The 20,603-nt window shown below is 41.6% G+C and overlaps 1 protein-coding gene across 1 annotated transcript in view; it reads left to right on the top strand.

The window, feature by feature from the left end:
• The first annotated feature begins 265 nt into the window (after positions 1-265).
• IQCB1 (IQ motif containing B1) overlaps positions 266-20,603 on the top strand; it is a 28,967-nt gene continuing 8,629 nt past the window's right edge. The window contains exons 1-9 of the mRNA XM_054970855.1: positions 266-346; positions 5,794-5,912; positions 8,438-8,600; positions 8,746-8,875; positions 14,097-14,190; positions 14,329-14,428; positions 15,658-15,830; positions 18,028-18,137; positions 19,147-19,256. Of these exons, the coding sequence (XP_054826830.1) occupies positions 5,813-5,912; positions 8,438-8,600; positions 8,746-8,875; positions 14,097-14,190; positions 14,329-14,428; positions 15,658-15,830; positions 18,028-18,137; positions 19,147-19,256 (980 nt within the window). The 5' untranslated portion in view covers positions 266-346; positions 5,794-5,812. The remainder of the gene's footprint in view (positions 347-5,793; positions 5,913-8,437; positions 8,601-8,745; positions 8,876-14,096; positions 14,191-14,328; positions 14,429-15,657; positions 15,831-18,027; positions 18,138-19,146; positions 19,257-20,603) is intronic.

Genomic DNA, 20,603 nt, shown 5'->3' with positions numbered 1-20,603 from the left:
GCGAGGACGAGGAAGGGGGAAAGATGAAGTATTTAAGATAGCTGGGGAGCAAGCGACCGGTTCGCTTTTTTACTGGATGCGGCGGCCTGACTAGCCCCTCCCACTACACGGTGGCCTTTACTCCCTGTGGGAAGTGAAAAAAGTCAACGATTCGATCGGCTTCAGGAGGAGAGACGGCTTTTATGCAAATTAGGGCGGGGGAATAGTTGGAGGCGCAAGCTGCGGAAGGCGTTGATCTCGCAAGGAGGCGGGGGAGGTTCGTGTGGCGTCACAGACGGAAGGCCGTGAGCTCTCGCGCTCTTCCGGGTGCGCGTTGAGGCGCGTGGGGAAGGGCTGGTGGCTGCCGGTGAGTGTCCAGGGCAGCTCCAGAGGATACTTGGGCGCGGGGGGGGGGGGTGTTCCCGTGGAAATCCCAGAGATGGCATCCCCTGAGGAGGGGCATGGTTCCCCCATCTACTTTTGTTATGGATTTTCCTATCCTGTACTATTAAACGACCCAAGTGCTTAAGAGGCCGTTGTGCTAGTCTGTCATAGCATAATAAATGTTGCACCTTCAGCATTTAACAGATTGGCATAAACTGCCTTGGATGGCTCTATAAATGGCCCAGGCCAGCCCGATCTTGAAAGCTAAGCAGGGTTGACATTAGGATGGGAGACTACCGAGTACAGTTGCCAACCTCCAGGTGCAGTCTGGTGATTTCCTGCAATTATAACTGATTTCCAGACTACAGAGATCAGTTCCCCTGGAGTCCATGGCTGCTTTTGACTGTCAACTCTATGGCTTTATACCCCACTGAGGTCCCTCCCCAGGATCCACCACCCAAATCTCCAGGATTTTCCCAACCCAGAGTTAGCAACCCTACCACTAAGAAAGTCCAGGGTCATTACACCAGGCAGGCAATGGCAAACCACCTCTGAATGTCTCTTGCCTTGAAAACCGTGTTGCCATAAGTCATTTGCAACTTGATGGCACTTTCCACTACTAAGCTTTTATGGACCAGAAAGTGCCTATTCTGATGCAGTGGTCTCCCTTTCCTCTATATGGAATCGGCTTCATGAAATATTATACCACAATTATTCTCAGCCTTTATGGAGTTTTTCTTTTGGGAAATTGCATATGCATGCCAACTGAGCAGGTAGGCCAGCTTCTGTTCTGCTGCCTCCCTCTCTCAAGGGAAATGTTGCCTTGACTTTTGCATTTTCCTCTTCCTTTTGAAAACACAGGTAGCGGTTGAACTGATGCTGGTAACTAGAAATGCAGGTTGTACCAGATCTGGTGTGCCTCAAATGTGCATATCAGCTTCCATTTTACTGGTGCAAGGGAGATAGTGTGTTGTGTTGTTTGTGTTTTTCCCCTTCCCTTTGAAAAGGAATGGAGGTTGAGATGGTAATTGAAACTAGAAATGTAATGTTGTTGTGCCCTGAATAAGTATGCAAACTATCTTTCACAATGTTCAGGGGAGATACTGTGCTGTTTGCAAAGCGAACAATTTGCAGACCTAAGGTTAAACAGTCCAGATCTTCAACCCCAAACTTCTGCTTTGCAAGCTAATCATGACTCGAGTAGTAAGGATTTCTCAGACACTGCCCCCCAGCTGCTGTCCCTTCTTCCACACTGCACACACACACATTAATAAAATTTAGATGATAAACTCAGGGCTGTATCCTATGCTATCATTCTTTTTTTCTTGGGTAAATCTTGTCACAAAATGTCCATTTATAGAGTCATATAAATAGTATAAGTATGTGGTGTTGGAGGAAAGTGCCATCAAATCATAGTTGACATGGTGACCCCCCCCCCCCCCGCTTACTGGGTTTTCAAGGCAAGAGACTAACAGAAGTGGTTTTCCGTTGCCTGCTTCTGCAACACTGGTCTCCCAACCTATTACTAACCACATCCAACCCTGATGTATTGTCGAAGGCTTTCACGGCCGGAGAACGATGGTTGTTGTGGGTTTTCCGGGCTGTATTGCCGTGGTCTTGGCATTGTAGTTCCTGACGTTTCACCAGCAGCTGTGGCTGGCATCTTCAGAGGTGTAGCACCAAAAGACAGAGATCTCTCAGTGTCACAGTGTGGAAAAGGTGTTGGCAGGTCATTTATATCTACTCAGGAGGGGTGGGGTTGAGCTGAGTCATCCTGTAAGAGTTTCCCAGGGTGTGGAATGCTAATGGCGGGAGGCTTCACTGTATCCTGAGGAGGTTCTTTTGCATATGGATTGGGGCTTGATGTGCTAATCTTCTCTGCAGGGCTATTGTCGGGTGTAGAGTGTTTTGTTAGCCTGGTGTTTTTCAGAACTGGAAACCATGCTCTGTTCATTCTTAAGGTTTCTTCTTTCCTGTTGAAGTTTTGCTTATGCTTGTGAATTTCAATGGCTTCCCTGTGCAGTCTGACAAAGTAGTTGGAAGTGTTGTCCAGTATTTTGGTGTCCTGGAATAAGATACTGTGCCCTGTTTGTGTTAGGCTATGTTCAGCCACTGCTGATTTTTCAGGTTGTCCAAGTCTGCAGTGTCTTTCATGTTCTTTTATTCTTGTCTGGATGCTACGCTTTGTGGTCTCGATGTACACTTGTCCACAGCTGCAGGGTATACGGTATACTCCTGCAGAGGTGAGGGGGTCTCTAGAACATGAAAGACCCCTCCTGAGTAGATATAAATTACCTGCCAACACCTTTTCCACACTGTGACACTGAGAGATCTCTGTCTTTTGGTGCTACACCTCTGAAGATGCCAGCCACAGCTGCTGGCGAAACGTCAGGAACTACAATGCCAAGACCACGGCAATACAGCCCGGAAAACCCACAACATCCAACATCCAACCCTGTTTAGCTGCTGATAGGTGACTATAGTAAAGTATAGAAGACTGATAGAACCAAGTGGAAAGGGTTTGGAAAGTGTCAGGAAACTTCACTTGGTACAGAATGCTGTAACTGGCACATTGACTGGAATAGGTCACAGGGACCATATCAGTACAGTCTTGGTTCATTTTCACTGGCTCTAAGTTGGTTTCCAGGCCTGATTCAAGGTACTGGTGTTGACCTTGAAAGCTGTATATGGTCTGGGGCCAGCATACCTTAAGGACCACCTACTCTGATACAAACTTGCCTGACCACTGTGGTGATGAAATTTAGCTGATCACTGTGAGTTGAAAGACGGGATATAAATCCATCAAATAAATCTAAGGAAGAGACCTTTCTTCTAGCCATGCTCACTATGCTGACTTGAAAGTCTGAAGTGGGACTGCTCCATAGAGTGACTTGTGGGGATCCATGCCTCTTGTCCATGCCATTAGGTGTTAGGTTGGAGATGCCTCTTGCTTCTCTTCAGCATAACCGCATGTGGTTGTCTGAGGGCTCACACTTCACACAGCTGATTTGGGGGAGATACTGGCTTTTTTTCCAAAAAGCAGGGTTTTTTGGTTTGTCTCAGATCTGTCTAACTAGAGAGGTCCACTCCCTCTGTCTCTCACCTCTTGTTTGGATGCCCAGCATAACCATGCACATGATGCCTGAGTTACTAGTAGATGGAGTGTTAGCAATGATCGTATTCATTTGGAAATCAAGGCAGATTTCTCAGGTGTTGCAAATCATCGCATTTTACAATATAGAATTCTCATGCTTTTACTTTGGACAGGCTGATGTTATGGCTAAGCTATTGCCAAGCTGTTTTTCTGATGTAAAAGTGTTGCTGCAGTATTCACGATGGTATATCTCTCCAATTGGTGAAACTCAGAAATAGAATCATGGTATTAATGGAGAACATGCCAACTGAAGAATATTCTTTTATTAGGATTAAGGTTTCATTTGGTGCCGTTCTTAATCTCAAGTAAGGTTTTAAAACTGCAGAGTGTTTGGGTAGCCAGGTAGAGGATGATGAGAGTTTACATTTATATTTTGAAGGGGCTTTTTTTGTATATAATTACCAGCCTTTCTGAGACTGAATAAGCTAATAAGTAAAAACCTAATAAAGAAACTGAACTTAGACGCTAAACTGATAGTGAAACACCAAGTAGCTGCTTTTTAAAAAAAAGCATTAACTATTTGAATTTTGATAGATTCTCTGGGAAGTTTTGTGTTAAAGTACTGGTTTGCTGAAGAAACCTCTGTCAAAAGTAAAAAAATCATGAATGTGTATCTTGGTGTGGGTCACGGGTTATAAACTAAGAATACAAATATTTATCCCCAACTGTTTTTCAAGTTGTGATTTGTTTTGTTTTAATCAGGATACTTACTCATAATCACAAGATGATATTTTACTTTGTTTCTCTGACTTTTCTTGATTTCACTATTTCTTGACATAAGTTGACAGTTGACAGGGCAGTTTAGGCTGATAACTAAAAAGTGATTAGCTTGCCATTGCCCTGCTTGTCTCAGCAATGACAACTTTCACAAACATTGCAGTCATGTATTGTAAAAAGATGCATAAATTATAGCTGATCAATAAAGGCACATGGAGCTGTCTTCTCCTGATGGATCAATCATCAGTCTAGGTTAGTATTGTTTGACGGGTTGCAGCTCTCCATAGCCTTTCACAGCACCTGCTGATTGAGATCATTTAAGTGGAAATGCCAGGAATTGAACCTTAAACCTTAGGTTAAGCCTGTGCTACTGATCTCTGTCCCTAATCTTAGAACCAAGGTGGTGGTAGTATATGATATTATTATTATGGAAGGAATTTGTAGCCACAGGTTGAATCTCTCTTACTGTCCTTTCATCTTCCAGCTGTCCATGTCCCTTCCCACCCCCCACCCCCTTGGGATACCCTTAGGAAAAGAATGGGATGGAGTGCAGGAGGCTGCAGCTCAGTGGAGGAAATCAGGAGAAATTGCCCTTTTCCCTTTTGCTCACATTTTTCTGCTAACAGAACAGCAAGAGCTCATGTTGGAGTGCATGATTTAGGCCAATTCCCTGTGCTTGCTATGGCACCAGTTTTGCATCCTTCTTTGTTCTCAAAGGTCACACAGTCCTCAGCAGCAAATTTCTGGTTGATGGTGCAGGAGGATTCAAGGTGAAGGAGAAGACGTTGGTTCTGTGGACTGATTCTGCTCGTGGTTTGTTTGCTGCAGATCATAGTCTGCGTATCTACTATGAAAATTGGTCTGCCATTGGAGCCATCCCTCTTAGGAATATCTAATATGAGTTTGTTGGAGGTCTTTTTTATGCACATCACCTTTATTCCTTCGCTTATCTGAGCAGGGCCTTCTGCAGGTGCTACCTTGCATGTGGGCAAAATCAATAGCTGCCCATACATGTGCATTCTCTGTGGTGATTCACACCCTATGGAATGGCCTACCTGAAGAGGTCAGGAAAGCTCTCACTCTCCTGGCCTTCCACAAATGATGAACAACTGAATTAAGAGGACTTTTTACTCAGATAAGCTGTCTGTACTGTAAGGAAGCGGCCTCAAAGAGATGCATTAGTAAAGGGATAGGGACTAGAGACTTTACTACTATGTACTGTCGGTTGCTATAAGTATGATCCTACTGGGTAGTTTCTATGTTGTTTAATATGTCAGTACTATAATTGCTTATGCTTTGTTTTAGCATTTCTTCAACAAATCTTGCAAATTGATATACCCTACATGGTTTATCGAAATGTCTTTGAAATTGACTGTACTGACTCGCACTGTGTAATCTACCTTATCTCAGTAAGAAAGGTGGACTATAATTAATGTAAATAAATATTGAGCCTCTTTTTCTAATTAGTTCACTTGCTACACAATCTTATCTGTACTCTATTTTAACTGATGTCAGAAATCTTGCTATTATCTGACCTTTTCTCTCTATCTTTATTAAAGTGCCATTCTTTTGAATGAAATGGAGCCCTTACAGGTGGATTCCAGAATATTGTCTCTGGCTGCCCAGGTTACTGAAAGCCCTGATCAGGATGTTCCTGTGTTGCTGCTGAAGATAAAAGGTAAATAGGACTGCTTCTACACTAGATTGCTTTTGTGTGACCTAAACAGAGTTATACCTTTCTAAGCCCATTGAAGTCAGTGGGCTTAGAATGGTGTAACTCTGTTTAGGGTTGCGCTGTTATTCCTCTTTGCTGATAGCTGGAAGTAGAATTGAAACTGTGATTCTGTATGGCATTAAACTTTATTTCTGAACATTGGCCCCTGAGTGGCAAGAGGGAGAAGAAGAGAAGGAGCAGTAAGTTGGTGGCAAAAACAGTGATGGAGGCAGAGGCAGGGGCAGGGTAGCCAGCGGCAGTGGTAGGCATCACAGAGGAAACAAGAACCAGTGGAATGGGAAGGACAGGCTTTTTCGTAGCCTCCTCCCCCTAGCCACCACTAGCAGATGATTGGAGGGATTTCTGGGCTTGGAGCAGAAAGTATGCCTGGTTCACAGTGAGGGGATTTGGGGACTTAGGGGGGGAAGCCCATACACAACAGGCACGCTCTCAGAGTCCCAAGAATGGCTGGAAAGGGATAGAGCAGTCATCCCCTTTTGAGGCATCCTTGGGACTGTGTGTGCGCCTGCTGGGCATGGTGTGGTATTAGAGATTCAGGGTGCCTAGAGAAGAGGGATGGAGTCTCTCCCGCCCCTTAACTAGCATCCTTGGGTTTTGATGAAACAGCCCTGGGGGAAATCCTAGCAAACGTACTCTCACAGTCTAAAGAGAGGCTGAAAAGAGGTATGTGTGAGTGGGACAGCCACCTCTCCTTTTCAGCTATTCTTCAGACTGAGAAAGCACACCTCCTCTGGAGATAGTGAAGCAGGTTTTAGATGCCAGAAGATGGGTGCAAAACTGGGACTTCTGCAGCCAACCTTTGGCACCAAAAAGCAACCCACACCATTTGCACTATGTTCCCCATCAAAATCCGTCAGTGCCTGTCCCACAAGTAAAATCCTGCTGCATATTTAATCGGAAGTAAGTCACATTCAGCAAGGTTCCATTTATCCCTATAATTTTCTTTTTGTTTCTTTTACAGGTCAGTGAGTCACTGTGTGTTTTCTTCCACCCTTTGACACTCATGCGTTTCATCTGGCTAACTATCAGTTCTTGTTCCAGAGTCTTGGTTGGGGGAGGGCGTGTTGCTTAAATCTGTTTTCCTTTTCCAGCAGTTGGTTCATTTTTAACTTTTTAATTACATGATCTTCATTATGTGATCAACCTATTGCAACAATAAGCTGTAATTTTAAAAAAAGAATTGAGTAATTACTCCAAAGGAAGAAGCAGTATTTAAACCCCTGCCCCAGAGGAACAAAAACTCAGAATTAACCATTGATGAATGCTGGCTGGGAGTGAAGCAATTCGTTAAGCTGGAAGTAGGAAGAGCGGAACAAACAGAGGGCAATAGCACTGGGGGAAAAATAGTGGGATTGCAAATGATTTTTTTAAAGTGCCACAACTCAGACCTAAAAAAGAAAGGACAATTGAGACAACAATGTAATGCAAATAGTTACCGATTGACAACATCTGGATTCTTTCATAAGGCAGAGCATACGATTTCCATACAGTTGTTAATTGGAGGAAAAAAATGCCCTGCCCCTTTATAATAATGGCTCAATGGGATGCTATTTACCGAGTGACACTGTTTATGTCTATGCCATGAAAACTTCAAATGCCCATTTCTGCACATGAAGCCATTATTATAAACGGTTAGGACATTTTTCTCTGTCTGTTAGCACCCTTAGATTCTGTAGTGAATGGCTAATAGGGAAGCAGCATGGGTTAGGGCTGTTTAACTTGCAAGACCAAAGGGTAAATTAAAAAAAAACCTGTATGTTGAGTTGTATAGGAGACCAAAAGCAGAGAATAGGAAGCTATTGATAAGAGTACTAGATTTCAGCTGGAATAAGGCTCCTGTGCCCTTAAGAGTTGTTCCTGTCTATTAGGAGCTCTGATAACACTCTAATGAAGGTTAGGAGCATTATGGTTGGACAAGTAGGGAAATTACCACAAGGCTTCCTTCTAGCAATGGACACTTTTATGGCCAGAGTCTAGCAATCCTAGCTGTGCAAAATGAGGAAGTCTTTCCCTTTGAGCCCCACAAGCCCTACCCACAGTCTTTTGTTACAAGCACTTTTCATGTTTGTTCAAAGACTTTCCTGAGCCACCTTAGATTCAGCTTACTTGCACTTCTGCTGCTACCTGGCACTCCCATGTACTAACCCACTAAATGCTTTGTGTGTTGCGTCTTAATTATCCCATGCCCTCTCTAGGCATTCTAGGCATGATTTCTTTCACTTAGTTGTTTTAAACCTGCTGCTGCTGGTGATAAATGTTAGAAGATAAAAATGATTGTCATAGTAAGATGAGCAAAGAGGGAGTAGCTAGGTAGGGTTGTATACATTCTCATGTTTTATGGTCACTTAATGTTTACTATTCATATTACTTTTGCTTTCAGAATGAAAGGGTGCTTGGATGCAATCTGTAATTTGAAAAAGCATCTTTTGTTCATATGAATCAGGAATTTATGTATTTTTATTTCCTAGATGTTTTAACTAGTGCACCTCCTGGAAGTAACGAAGCACAGAAAATCAAACAAGATTTACACTATTATGACTTGATTCAATATTGCATATTGGTCCTTAAGCAAGACTATACTAGGGTGCTTGGAGGTTGGGTTACTGCTGCCCAAATCGCAGAGATACTAAGGTAAAGTCTGCCATAGTTCCAAATCTTTAGTCCTGCTTTTACTTTAATATTTCTGTTAAAATCATTGCTGCTGTATATTAACTTGGGGTCATGGGGTACTAAGTGCAGACTCAGGAAGGGAAAATGTTTGTGTGTTATTTTTTAGCCTGTGTTGTGTGGGCCTGGAGGTGAAAGAGGAACCTGAAGAGTTTTACAGTAAACTACTTCCTTCTGCTGTGGACAACCTCTTCTTCTTGGGAAGACGCCTTCAAGTACGATGTATCCGAGCAATCAAGGTATTTGGACTCAGTGGCTTAATGGTTTCTGGTGGGAGCTGCATTGTGATGCATTTGTGTTTTTATGTTTAATTGTTGACATATGCAGGCAGGGATGACGGATTTTGTCTAAATCCTGGTGTGATGATACTTCACCTTGCGTGCTGCAGGCCAAGATCATACTCTCCATAAGATCAGAAAAAGTGGCTGCCTCATAACAGCAACTTCTGTCTCTTAATGCCATTGCGTGGTAATACAACTTAAGGTAGAAACCTGTTGTGACAGGCCGTTTCTTCCAACTAAGGAAACTCACAGAGCCTACTATAATTTTGAGAAGTAGGTTTTTTTGAAACTTAAACCTTCCCCTCAGTTGCTACATGTTCTTATGGTCATGAGTATAAAGTACCTCACTGCCATGAGGTAAATTTTGTGATAAGTAATCAGAGACCACTGAAGAAGGGCGTTTCTAAAAATAACAAAGATGATGTATTTATGCGCAAGGTTTTTTTTTTTAAAGAACAGATCAGCAGCCCAGGTTTCCCAAAATTCCAATGAGAAATCTGGCTGAAAGTTCTTAAACATGAGCACGTTATGGCCTCAAATTGTGATTTTATTTCTCTCTGATGCTAACCATTAGAATTCTTCACACACATACATAGGATTCCACCCATACCAGGCTGCGCTTTCTCAAGAGACTAACTAAATGGTGTGAGGCCCGCTCATGACCAGAGACAGTCCTCACAACTCTGTTCTCTCTCAAAGGTAGAGCTAAACTGCTCTGCCACACTGCCAGGCAGAGCCACCCTGATACTGGCTGCTCTCTTGCTGAACTGAAATGCAGCTGCCTTTCCTTTCAGCATTCGACCCCTCCCCCCTGAAAGGTGATTGAATGCTGGAGCAGCACTTCCAGAGGCTCAGGGATGAAATAATTAAGTGGCTGTTTTACCTCTCAGGGGCAGGACAGACTCTTACCTGTCACACTGCGTTTATTAATGCTTGTTTATTTTGTTATTTATTTTTATTTTTTAAACTTTAATATTTCAATTCTCAGAGATTTATTTATTTATTTTTAAGCACAAAAATAAAAAGCCTCCAGAATTATACCAATTGATAGACTTTCTACTAGTCTTTTTTGCAGTTCTTACCACTGTCATGGCAAACATTCTAGTGCAGATGCTTTATTTAGACTTCCCAGAAAGATTTATGGACTTAATTCATTATATTGGAAGTATGGGTGGCATGAAAGAAGAAAGCATCCAAGAAGAAAAATAGAACTGGAGTTAAAAATGTAGATTGGTTTACCATGTTAGTTGTACCTTGTTCTTAAAATAGTCCAGAATCTCTGACTGATGAGAAATCTGGGACAGAACAGTGTGGTACAAAGAAGGCGCACAGGGAAACGCTTGGATGAGTGGATGTCAGTTCTGTGCAGGAATCCACCTACCTTATGTTGTCACTTGTAAGAGTGTACACCTTAAGTGTTGCAGGATGCTTTTACCAGCAGATCACTGCATAGCCCTATATTAGTGGAAATTGCCTAGTTCATAATGAATATACGTAATTGTTTTGTCCCAGGCATGTACTTCAGGAAGCCACAACTAACATGCAGTGAGCACTAGGGCCGAAAAAAACATTTAGTTTGTGCCTTTGCAATTTGATCTTGGGTTTCTTTGGCAGCTCCTCAAGGAAATATTTCTCAAGTCGCTTAAATGAATTGCATAATATAAAAGCTAGCATTTATTCAATGTTGTTGCATGTCAGCTGTCAAATGCAAGCATCTATTGTGTTCCTGCTGTCACAGCCAACAGATAATTAATGCCAAATATTGAATATTAAATACAAATGTTGAATATGACACTTGCCAAGCGCTTGTGTGTTTGGACAATATTTGCCATCAAAATTCCGCATAGAGAATACTGAGAGGAATTTTGAGGGCAATGTGGTTTTAGCAGTGAAGCAGACTTTAATGTGTTCATCAAGTGTAATGGTATACAGAGAGCCGTTGTGGTGTAATGTTTTAGGTGGATAGCCATGTTGGTCTGCAGTAGAACAGCAAGATTTGAGTCCAGTGGCACCTTAGAAACCAACAAGATTTTCAGGGTGTAAGCTTTTGCAAGTCAGAGCTCCCTTCTTCAGACTGAAATGTTGTTGGTCTCTAAAATGCCACTGGACTCAAATCCTGCTGTGGTATAATGGTTAGGGTTGGATTAGGAGAAGGCTCAGATTAAAATCTCCAATCTGCTTGATGGTTGCAGGGTGCCTTTGGGTCTGTCTCTATCTCCCAGCTTAATCTGCTTCACAAGGTAGTTGTGAAGATGAAATGGAAGACAGGAAAGAACTGTGCATTCCACTTTAAGCTCATCAAAGGAAGGGTGATACAACAATGTGATAGATGTGTGAAGTAGCATGGATAGTAGTAATCACTTCAGCAATAAATTGTGCACTTTTTGGTTCCTTCTCATTTCTAATACTGTTTTCTAGTCCTTATAAAAAGGTGGGATCTTGATTGGCTGCATATAAAGTATCATCCTCTGCTGGCAACACATGTATATACATGTTGATGAGCTTTTGGTAGAAAATTCTTTCTTTTTCAATACAGTTTTTTCCCCTTTTTCATTTTATTGGCTCTTTCATTTTAGAATGAGTTTTTTTTACACTGTTAGGTAGTGGAACTTATTACACTTCACACTGTGTTTGCTGAATTCTCTTGTGTGTTTTATTCTAGTGAAGGCTTGTGAATGATATCCCAGAAGGTATCATTACCACAGTTTAATGTGATGCAGCTTGCTGTTAATCTATCTACACCTAAGAGAAGCTGAATTCAGATTTGAACTGCACATACTCAGTAGTATGGGAGATTACCAAAAGGAAGGATAAAAATTTTCACTTCTAGCTATCAGCTGCATATTACAGTTGGAAAGGGTGTGCATATGGGAGATGGGCCTGAAGATGCACTCTGTCTGAAGATGCTTGCTTATCCTTACTTCATAGACTGATTCCTGTGATGCATGGAGTCAGTTTCTCCTTGATAAACATGGGACACTTGCATGAGTGAATGCGAGCAGATTTTCCCCCTAGAGTGACCCTAACCTTTTAAAGTTGTCCCATGCCTAAAATGTTTAAATATGACAGAAATCAGTCCTTGGAAGCTCCAGCTAGAGACTGAATTGGTACCTTACAAATCTGCAGGCTTATTGTTGGTTTATTCACTATGATAAGTCTTGTTTGCAAAGGTCAAAGTGGTTGACGTGGGTTCCTTAAGGTTTCCCTTCTAGGCAAGGATTAGGGTGATACTATTTATCTTCAGCAATGCTCCATCAGCAAGTATGTCCAAATCATTCAGTGAGCCTATTGATGTGTCTGCAAAGAAGTATCTAAACCTCACCGATGACTAAATTTAGGCAAATTTTGAGGATGATTATGCATAAAGAGTGATGGCAGCGAACATTTCAGAAATACAGATTTTATGTGATTTGGACAGCTCATGAGGTTCTCTCTCATTCTGCTTCCCAAAGTTATTGGGTTAGTGAAAGTGAGTTTACGTCTCTTCATTTTTGTGGATTAATTCACATATTGCAGGAGCTAACACAAGAGTACTTGGGGGGGGGAGGGTTCCCAGGTGCCCGCTGGTGGTGGGCAAACTCCCAGGGATTTGCCCCCTTGTCCGCTGATCATCCAGTGATTGGCGGGAGGGGGCAAGCTCCTGGAGGTAGCCCGCCACCAGCAGGCACCTCAGGAATGTGTGCCTCACGCATGTTCCCAACCAGCACGGCGACTTCACTTCCAGAAGTAATGTTGTTGCACCGGCCGCAGGAGCATTCCTGCACTTCGTTCAGGGCCAATTCAGACCCCAAATGGGCCGAATCAGCCCTGTGCAGAGCACAGGAGCACTCACGTGGCTGGCATGATGATATCACTACTGGAAGTGACATCATCGCATAGGTCCCGGGGTGCACACACACGCAAAAATAATCCTTGTGAGTGACACGAGGTAAGCGTAAGCTCTCCCTAGCTCCCAGCAGGAGGTGAGAGGGACCTGGCAGCCCCTTTTCACAAATATAAGCCTAAATTGAGTATGTACTCCCAAGTGCAGCAATACTATCTAGTTGAGGTGTATCTCTATGTTACAGGCAGAAGAATCCTATGATTTTGGTTTGCTGGCTTAGTCAACAGCAATAGAAGTAAAAGCTAATTTAGCACTACTAACAACTGCTTCCCTGGCATCCCTGGAGACTCTTCTGTGATCCACCAATCATAACATTGCACACCAATAATACCCAGATTACCCATGTATAGAAGGCACCAGTTGGTGTATGACAATGGCTATGACACCACTTAGTTCAGTGCACTTGCAAACTCATTCTCCAAACTTAGTGTACAGTGAAGCAGCTAGAAAGAAATCAAGATGTCTCTGGAAAAAGCTGCCATAGCTCTGTCGCTTGGAGGCTTGCTAGGAGAGCCTAGATGTATCCCAGGAGAAGAGTTCAAGTCTTGTAATAGGAACAAGGCTTCAACATAGGCATATTCCATAGCATTGCACACAGCATTATTATATTGCAGTCTGGGTGTGCACAAGTAAAACCAGATGGTCACATCAGGCTGCACTGTAAACTGTCCAGCTTGAATGCTCAGTAGAAAGGAGGGAAACAGTAGATAGGGTTTCAAATCCCACCTTGGGGAGACATGAATGTAACCCTCACCAATGCTGGCAACTGTACCTTCAAGTGGAAAGAAAAGGGAAAGCAGTAGGACTAGAACCCAGACCAAAGTTCTTGTTTTTGTGCTCCTGACTGTCTAGGTCACAGAGATGTTGCTTTATGCTATACATCTTGGTGTGTGGGATCTCGGCTACCTTTGTCCTTAAACCCCTCATAATGTACTGTGATTACTTGCAGAGTTAGTTGAAATCATATTCACTACTATAGTTACCGATGCTGAAGTGGGAGGTTGAATCATTTGGGATTTTCCATTGACTTCAGTGGGCGGGTGTTAACACACACCAACTCTTTTGCAGCAGTAATGTTACACCAGTTAATGAACAGAACTGACTCAGCATAAGATTCCGAGTAATTTCTACTCTTCCCCATCCATGACCCCAATTTTGCCCACTTTGTGTGTCCACTTTCATGCATGTCTTTTAAGCAAACCTACCTTGTTCAAAAGGCATAGCTTGAGGGCAGAACTGCTCCCAAAATATGTTTCAAGAACTGTAATTATAGTTTTTTTGGCTTTTTAATGAAAGGATGAAGACAGAAGGGAATTTTTGCACTGCTTCAGAACAGTAATGGATGCCATCTGCTGGCTTTGTGGGGAACATATTCAACTAGCGGACAAAGGTAAGAAAAGAAAGCACTAAAAGTTCATCATATTGGCATGTAATGTGTAATGGTTCCTGAGAAAATCCTGGCCTCTCTTTGTGATTTGCCTTTTTGTTGTTATTGCTCTTTGAATTCTATTTCTTATGTTCACTCTAGTGCTTCAGAATGTACATTTCCTGCAATTGCTAACGACGGATGATGTTGAGACTTCAACTAGAATGATGTCTGTGTTTCAAAATATTTTACGGATTAACAAGTATGCTGCAGTTAAATTACTTCTTACTTTAAACACTTCTCTTATTCTTAGCTTAGACGTTGTCTTCAAAGGCAACTAATTGCTTCTCCAAGGTAACAGCCTGTTAACTCATTTCAACTGTGACTTTATGTATCTGAACAAGGGATTGTGCTGAGGCCAAAAAGAAGTAAAAGCACAGGAAATGCCCCTGTAGAATCACAGGGGCTTTCCTAAACATAGTTTTAAAACTGGATATATGACAAATGATAGCACTTTCTGCACTGCAAAGAAGCAGAATTGATAACAGCAAATGCAGAGACATAAGTGTTTAGGGTCTTTCTAATTATTTTGTTGTGCATTTGTTTGTTGTCAATTATTAAATCCTCTCCTCTTCCTTGGGGATATGCCTTTTGTTGTGTAGTTTTTGTTTCTTTAGCTGTCAAGGCATAGTACTTACATTATTCGCACTGCAAATAGTCTGTATGTGGAATGCAGTTGTTTTTGAAACTTGCTTTTGCGCTTATTTTAAAATACAAGGAGGTGGAGAGAGCTTCTAGACTGAAGTGTAAGGTCTTGTAGTTTGTAATGTCAAAAGCAGCTTTCTTTGTACAACAAAAATGGATTCTCCATGCCCTTACTGTAGCTAAAAGGCTTATATTACAACATTGGAGAGACAAATGCCTACCTCCCATAATTCAGTGGATGGAGGACCTTACAGCTTTATCTGCATTCAAATGTATTGCATATAGACAACTGCAGATGGGCTTATTTTAGATTTTGAAAACCTTTTATGGATTCTTATATACAGATTTCTCACTATTGTTGTCATATATTTCTATTGTGTGAGGATTATTGTTTTTTTTAAATATTTGAATAAAATAATTTTAAAGCAGCTTTCTTTAAGAGCTGTGTGCAGAGTAACTATAATCTTTTAAACTACTGGCGATCCCTTCATTAGCTTGGTGTCATGAAAGCCAATACAACTATAGGGATATCAAGTCAGCACAAACAAATCTGTGTGTGTATCCCTTGATTTTCCAGATGCTATGTCAGCATTACTAAGAGAAACTTCTACGGCCATCTTGAAATTGCTAAAGTGCAGAATTAGAATCAGATTTCAAAGGAACTAGTACTTTGAGAAAAATATGTGCTGGCTAGCATACCACTGAATCCCTTATCTATCTATCTTTTCCTGCTCCCTCTTGCCCATGAGTTGGCTAAAATATCTTGCATGTCTTTTCTTCCGTTAGAGATGTGTTACTTCAGGTGGCTGAAAAGACCCTACACTGCATTCTAGATGAGCTTGTTTATAAGCTTTCATCTACCATCAATCCTGTAGTAGGAAGCACAGCTATAAAACTGTTGCTGTCAGTTGCAGAATCTGATCCTAAACTTGTGACTACATTGACCACCCGCTACAAAGGTTTGTCACTGAGGTTGTTTGATTGGACTAAGTATTTATTTATTTGTAGTCCACCTCTCTCACTGAAACACAGTGCAAGTCAATATGGTCAGTGGCTAGGACATTCAGTGAACAAAAACAATAGGGTATGGGTTGCAGATATTTAAAAACAAGCATAAATACGAATACAGAGATGAAACATTTCTGAAACAAAACATTAGTAATTAAACATGACATATTTAACAATACAGAAACTACCTATAAGTAGCATGACTACATCAACAGACAGAAACTACCTATAAGTAGTTTCTACAGTCTCTTTATCAAAGGATCTCTGGGCACAGCATAGCATTATTACTTTAGTTAAAAAAAAACCCTTCCTGAATAATTCAGTTTTGCATAGTTAATGGAAAATCAAGAGAGTGGGGCTTTCTTGACCTCTTCAGGCAGGCCATTTCATTAGGTGGGGACCATCACAGAGAATGTGCGTGTGTGGGCATCTGTTGATTTTGTCCGTTTGCAGGATGGTATCTGCAGAGCATAGGAAGAGAGGCATTCCTGCAGATATGAGGGGCCAAGGCCACGAAGGGCTTTGTATGTGATAGCCAATACCTTTAACTGAGCTGGTAAGTGATGGGTAGCCAGTGGAGTGGCTGCCAAATAGGAATAATATACAAAGTCCCCTTACCTCCTGATAATAAATGAGCTGTGGCATTCTGCACTAACTAGAGTCTCACTTTGAGGGGAGACATATGTAGAGTACATTACAGTAGTCCAGTCTTGATACAGTGACATGAATTCAGGTGGCCAGATTGGCTGTGTCAAGGTAGGGGTCCATCTTCCAGCCTAGTCTGAGTTGGAGTGGTCCTTTTTTGCCACTGCATTTACTTACTTTTCTAGCAGCAATGCTAGATCCATTAGAATCCCCAGGTTCCTAAACCGAGTCAGCCAGGGTCAAATGAACCCCATTGAAAGTGTCCTTCAGTATCTCTGCTTTTCCGATCAGCATGACATCCATCTTGTCTAGGCTCAATTTCAACTTGTTTCTTTTCAGTCATTTGATCATACTTGTCAGGCAATGACTCTGGTCTCTCCTTTATCATGTGGGAATTTGTATAGTGAGATACAGAGTTGGGTATCATCTATGTATTGATGACATCCAATTCCATAGCTGATTTCACCTAAAGGCTTTACAGAGAGGTTGAATAACTTGAGGGATAAGTGCATCCTGTGGAATTCCACAAGATAATTCCTACACTAAAGATAGCTGGTCCCCCCAGCAACCCTTTGAGTCCATTCATGAGGAACAATTTAACCCAGTCCAAGGGACATCCCCTAATACCTACTTCTGCCTCCAAACACCTGAACAGGAGGGCATGCATTCTGCTGGTTTCTGTGCCAAAGCCCTATAACTGGCTGCAAAACCTAAAGGACTGAAGTCCACCCCAAGCTCCAAGCACTCTCACTAAATTTTAGGAGTCATGTAATATAAATAAAGTCAGAAAAAGACCGTTCTTTTTCAGAAAGGAACACCATACAAGACAGTCTTTAAATTTCAAACACTACCTGAGACAACTTACCATTCACGCACGTGAGCACTTTGGATTGGACTCCTTAAAAAAAGAACGATCTTTTTCGGACTTTATTTATCTTTCCTCCATTTATATTATTATCGGGAGTAGCAGCATGTTTGCACATTTTGTATGGATATGAGTATCAGCCCTAGATTCTTATTCATTGTACTCAGCTTCAGGATTTCTGTGACAGTGTTAATACAGGATTAATGATGTACTTGTTAAGTGGAGTGCACCTCTTATGTTATAAGTCTGAAGAAGTTAGATTGCGTGTAATATCATTGGCACATAGCACTTTATTAATTACAAAATAGATTACTTCTAAATTGTAGTGAGAGTGCTTGGAGCTCAGGGTAAACTTTGGTCCTTTTGGTTTTGCGTTCACACTCACAAGTGCCTCTGTTGGTTTTCTATAACAGGCTGCAGCATCACAATGACACACTTGGATCTGCCACCCCATAATGTGTGAGGTGACCCTCACATGTTTCAGCCCTTCAGCTCCTTGGCATGCATGGCTCCTTGTTGATATTTTCATGTGAGGAAATTCAAAGATGATTGTCCAACCTTGCAGGTTGTCAGATGAATCAGTTTACATTGCTTCTTACAAGGTAGCATATTTATCTTGCGGTCTCTCACCTATTAAGGACTAGAAACTCTTCTAAGCAAGCAGTGGGCTGGCAAAGGATTTGACAGAACACTCAATCAACTTTTGGATCTGCTGTGCTTGGAAAACGACAAGGCTGACAAGACACAGGTATGCCAAAAGTGTTGTGGAGAGTTTAGTATTGGGTGGAAAGAGCTTGTGCTGGATCTGTTCAGTGCATTATTGTGTCTTTCAGAGCTTTCAGCCATCATTTGTCCACTATATATTATAATTCCAGTCACTCGGTTAACAAAGAAAATGCATCTCAAAGGAGCAAAATATGATACTCACCCAGTTTCAGTTATCTACAGCCAGCCATAACATGTTCACTCTGCCCTGTGATATTAGAAATGTATGCTACTATGAAAAGGCAGTGAATATATTCTGGGTGTCCAAAGTATTGCCGTTTGTTATGTTTACATGATCAGTATTTTACTTTGTTTTGTATTACCTGTTTTTATGTTCCATATATGTGGCAAAAATTAATGAATGTGAGACTGATAGAGTGCGTACACTAATTGCTTCTGTGGAGGGTCAGGATGAGTCCCCCTTCAGTGCTACATCGGCATTCGCCTTAGTCTTATGCCTTTCAGTGTGACTGCTGAATCAGGAGAAAGAACAGTTGTGTGACGCATCCATCCTGTTTTCCCCCCCGGTCCTTTCATTCTCCCCCCTCATACCTCCCTATACCTAGGGGAATTAGGACGGCAAGACTTGCATTTACCGCACAGAAGACAAGGGAAGGGAGTTTCCTCTTCCTTGCTAATCAGCTGCAGATAGAAAGGTACAAGGAGAATCTTGAATTGCACCTATCACCCTTAAAAAGCAAGATATGTGCACTGAAGTGCAGAAAAGCAAGCACACATTTTTAAAAGAGCTCACACTGCGGCATTAGCGCAGCAGTTACTGGTTCTGTTTGGAACATAGACAGCTGAGCTCTGTTATTACCATAAACAGACAGATCATTTTGGATTCATGTGGGAAGAGCTCTCAAAAATAAATTTTGAAACTTTTTTTGTAAGGAATAATTCAAATGATGAGGTTAGGGGAGGTCTTAAATCTGAGTTAACATTGTCTGCCCAAGGGAAAAGAGCATAATCATCTGGTTTGTTGATTTCAGAGGTTACACCAGGCAGCTTGTTTAATCCAGGCTGCATGGAGAGGATTTCAAACCCGAAAAAGATTAAAGCAGCTTCCAAAAGCTGTAACTACCTTGCAAAAGAATTTCAGGTAAAAAAGCACTGCTCAGTTTTGTTAGAAATTTACATGGGACCTTTACTATGAACATATCTTGGGAAGTGTTGAGACTGATTTACAGCAACATCATAGAGAATAGCATAAGAAGAATTCTTATCTAGATTTCTTATTTACTATAAGCAGTGAAATGTGTTCATAAAGCTTTTCAACAGGATGGGGGAGTCCCTCCATGGTATTCTCTAGCGTAAGATTGCTTTGAGGATTTGGGAAGTAGCAAATAATTGGAGTGCTAGCTATGGCTGAATCATTTTCTGCATTTCTTCCAGTAACAAATGAAAATCTGTGGAGCATCTCTGTCTGTATCAGGTACAGGGACTGATTCAGTCAATGCAGAACTGTCTCTGTTTACCAGATTATATTCTTTCCTACAAGATTATTCTCTCAGTTACCAATGTGTTGTATTCCTTCTGTTTCACCAAATTGTATTTGCCAGCAAATCTAGAGCTTTGCAAAAGAAAAATTGCTTTGAAGATAAATTGTGCCATTCTTCTGATTTTGTGTACCAAATCAGATGTTTGGTTGCAAAATTATGAAAGTGTTTTTAGCATGGTATTTTAGTGTCTCTGCTGATAATAAAACGTGTGAAAAGACAAGGATGTCTCAACAGACACTTCCTTGAAAAATACAGTAGAGGGCAGACTTCTCACATGTGGTTTCCTAACCAGTGTGACAGTTAACCATCTTAATTCTTTTAAAATTACAAGCTTTGCTGCCCCTCATCTACATATTGTTCATTCACATTTATATCCCACTTCTCCCTCCCAGCCAAAGAACTCAGGGCAGTTTACATGGATGAACTGAGCCCACTTTTTTCTCCCAATAACTTTGACAAGTTGGCTAAGTTAAAAGAGAACGAACAGGCCTGCTTGTTGAGTAACATGGCTGAAGCAGCAGTTTGAATCCTGGTCTCCCAAGTCCAATACTGTGCTGTAGGCTGCTCACTCTAGTTGTGCATAACAATGCATATGCAGGCTGAGACAGCTGAGGTCTCAATCTCATCTGCATTAGGCCTTCTCATCTATAAAGAGTACAGGGAATGATGAGGCATTTCATGGTTGTACCTTTGAATGTGTATATATGTCTGGTGGATGTATGCAGAAGCTGACCTAGCCATAGAATTCATGCACAGAAATTGCTTCTGAGCACACATCTCAATCTTTCCCTTTGGACCTGCATGGATTCCTTTCTTCTTACGAACACAAACTTTGCCATGAAGCATGTTGTCTCCCTAAATTCATTGCTGGCCCTGCTACAAAATAACATCTCTATTAAGGCTTTGGTTCACTTCATTTAGTACAGAAAACCCATGATGGTTTAAGA

The sequence above is a fragment of the Eublepharis macularius genome, chromosome 2, assembly GCF_028583425.1.
Source record: "Eublepharis macularius isolate TG4126 chromosome 2, MPM_Emac_v1.0, whole genome shotgun sequence".
NCBI lineage: Eukaryota > Metazoa > Chordata > Lepidosauria > Squamata > Eublepharidae > Eublepharis > Eublepharis macularius.
The sequence above is the reverse complement of the archived record's forward strand: the minus strand, read 5'-3'. Positions and strand labels throughout refer to the sequence as shown.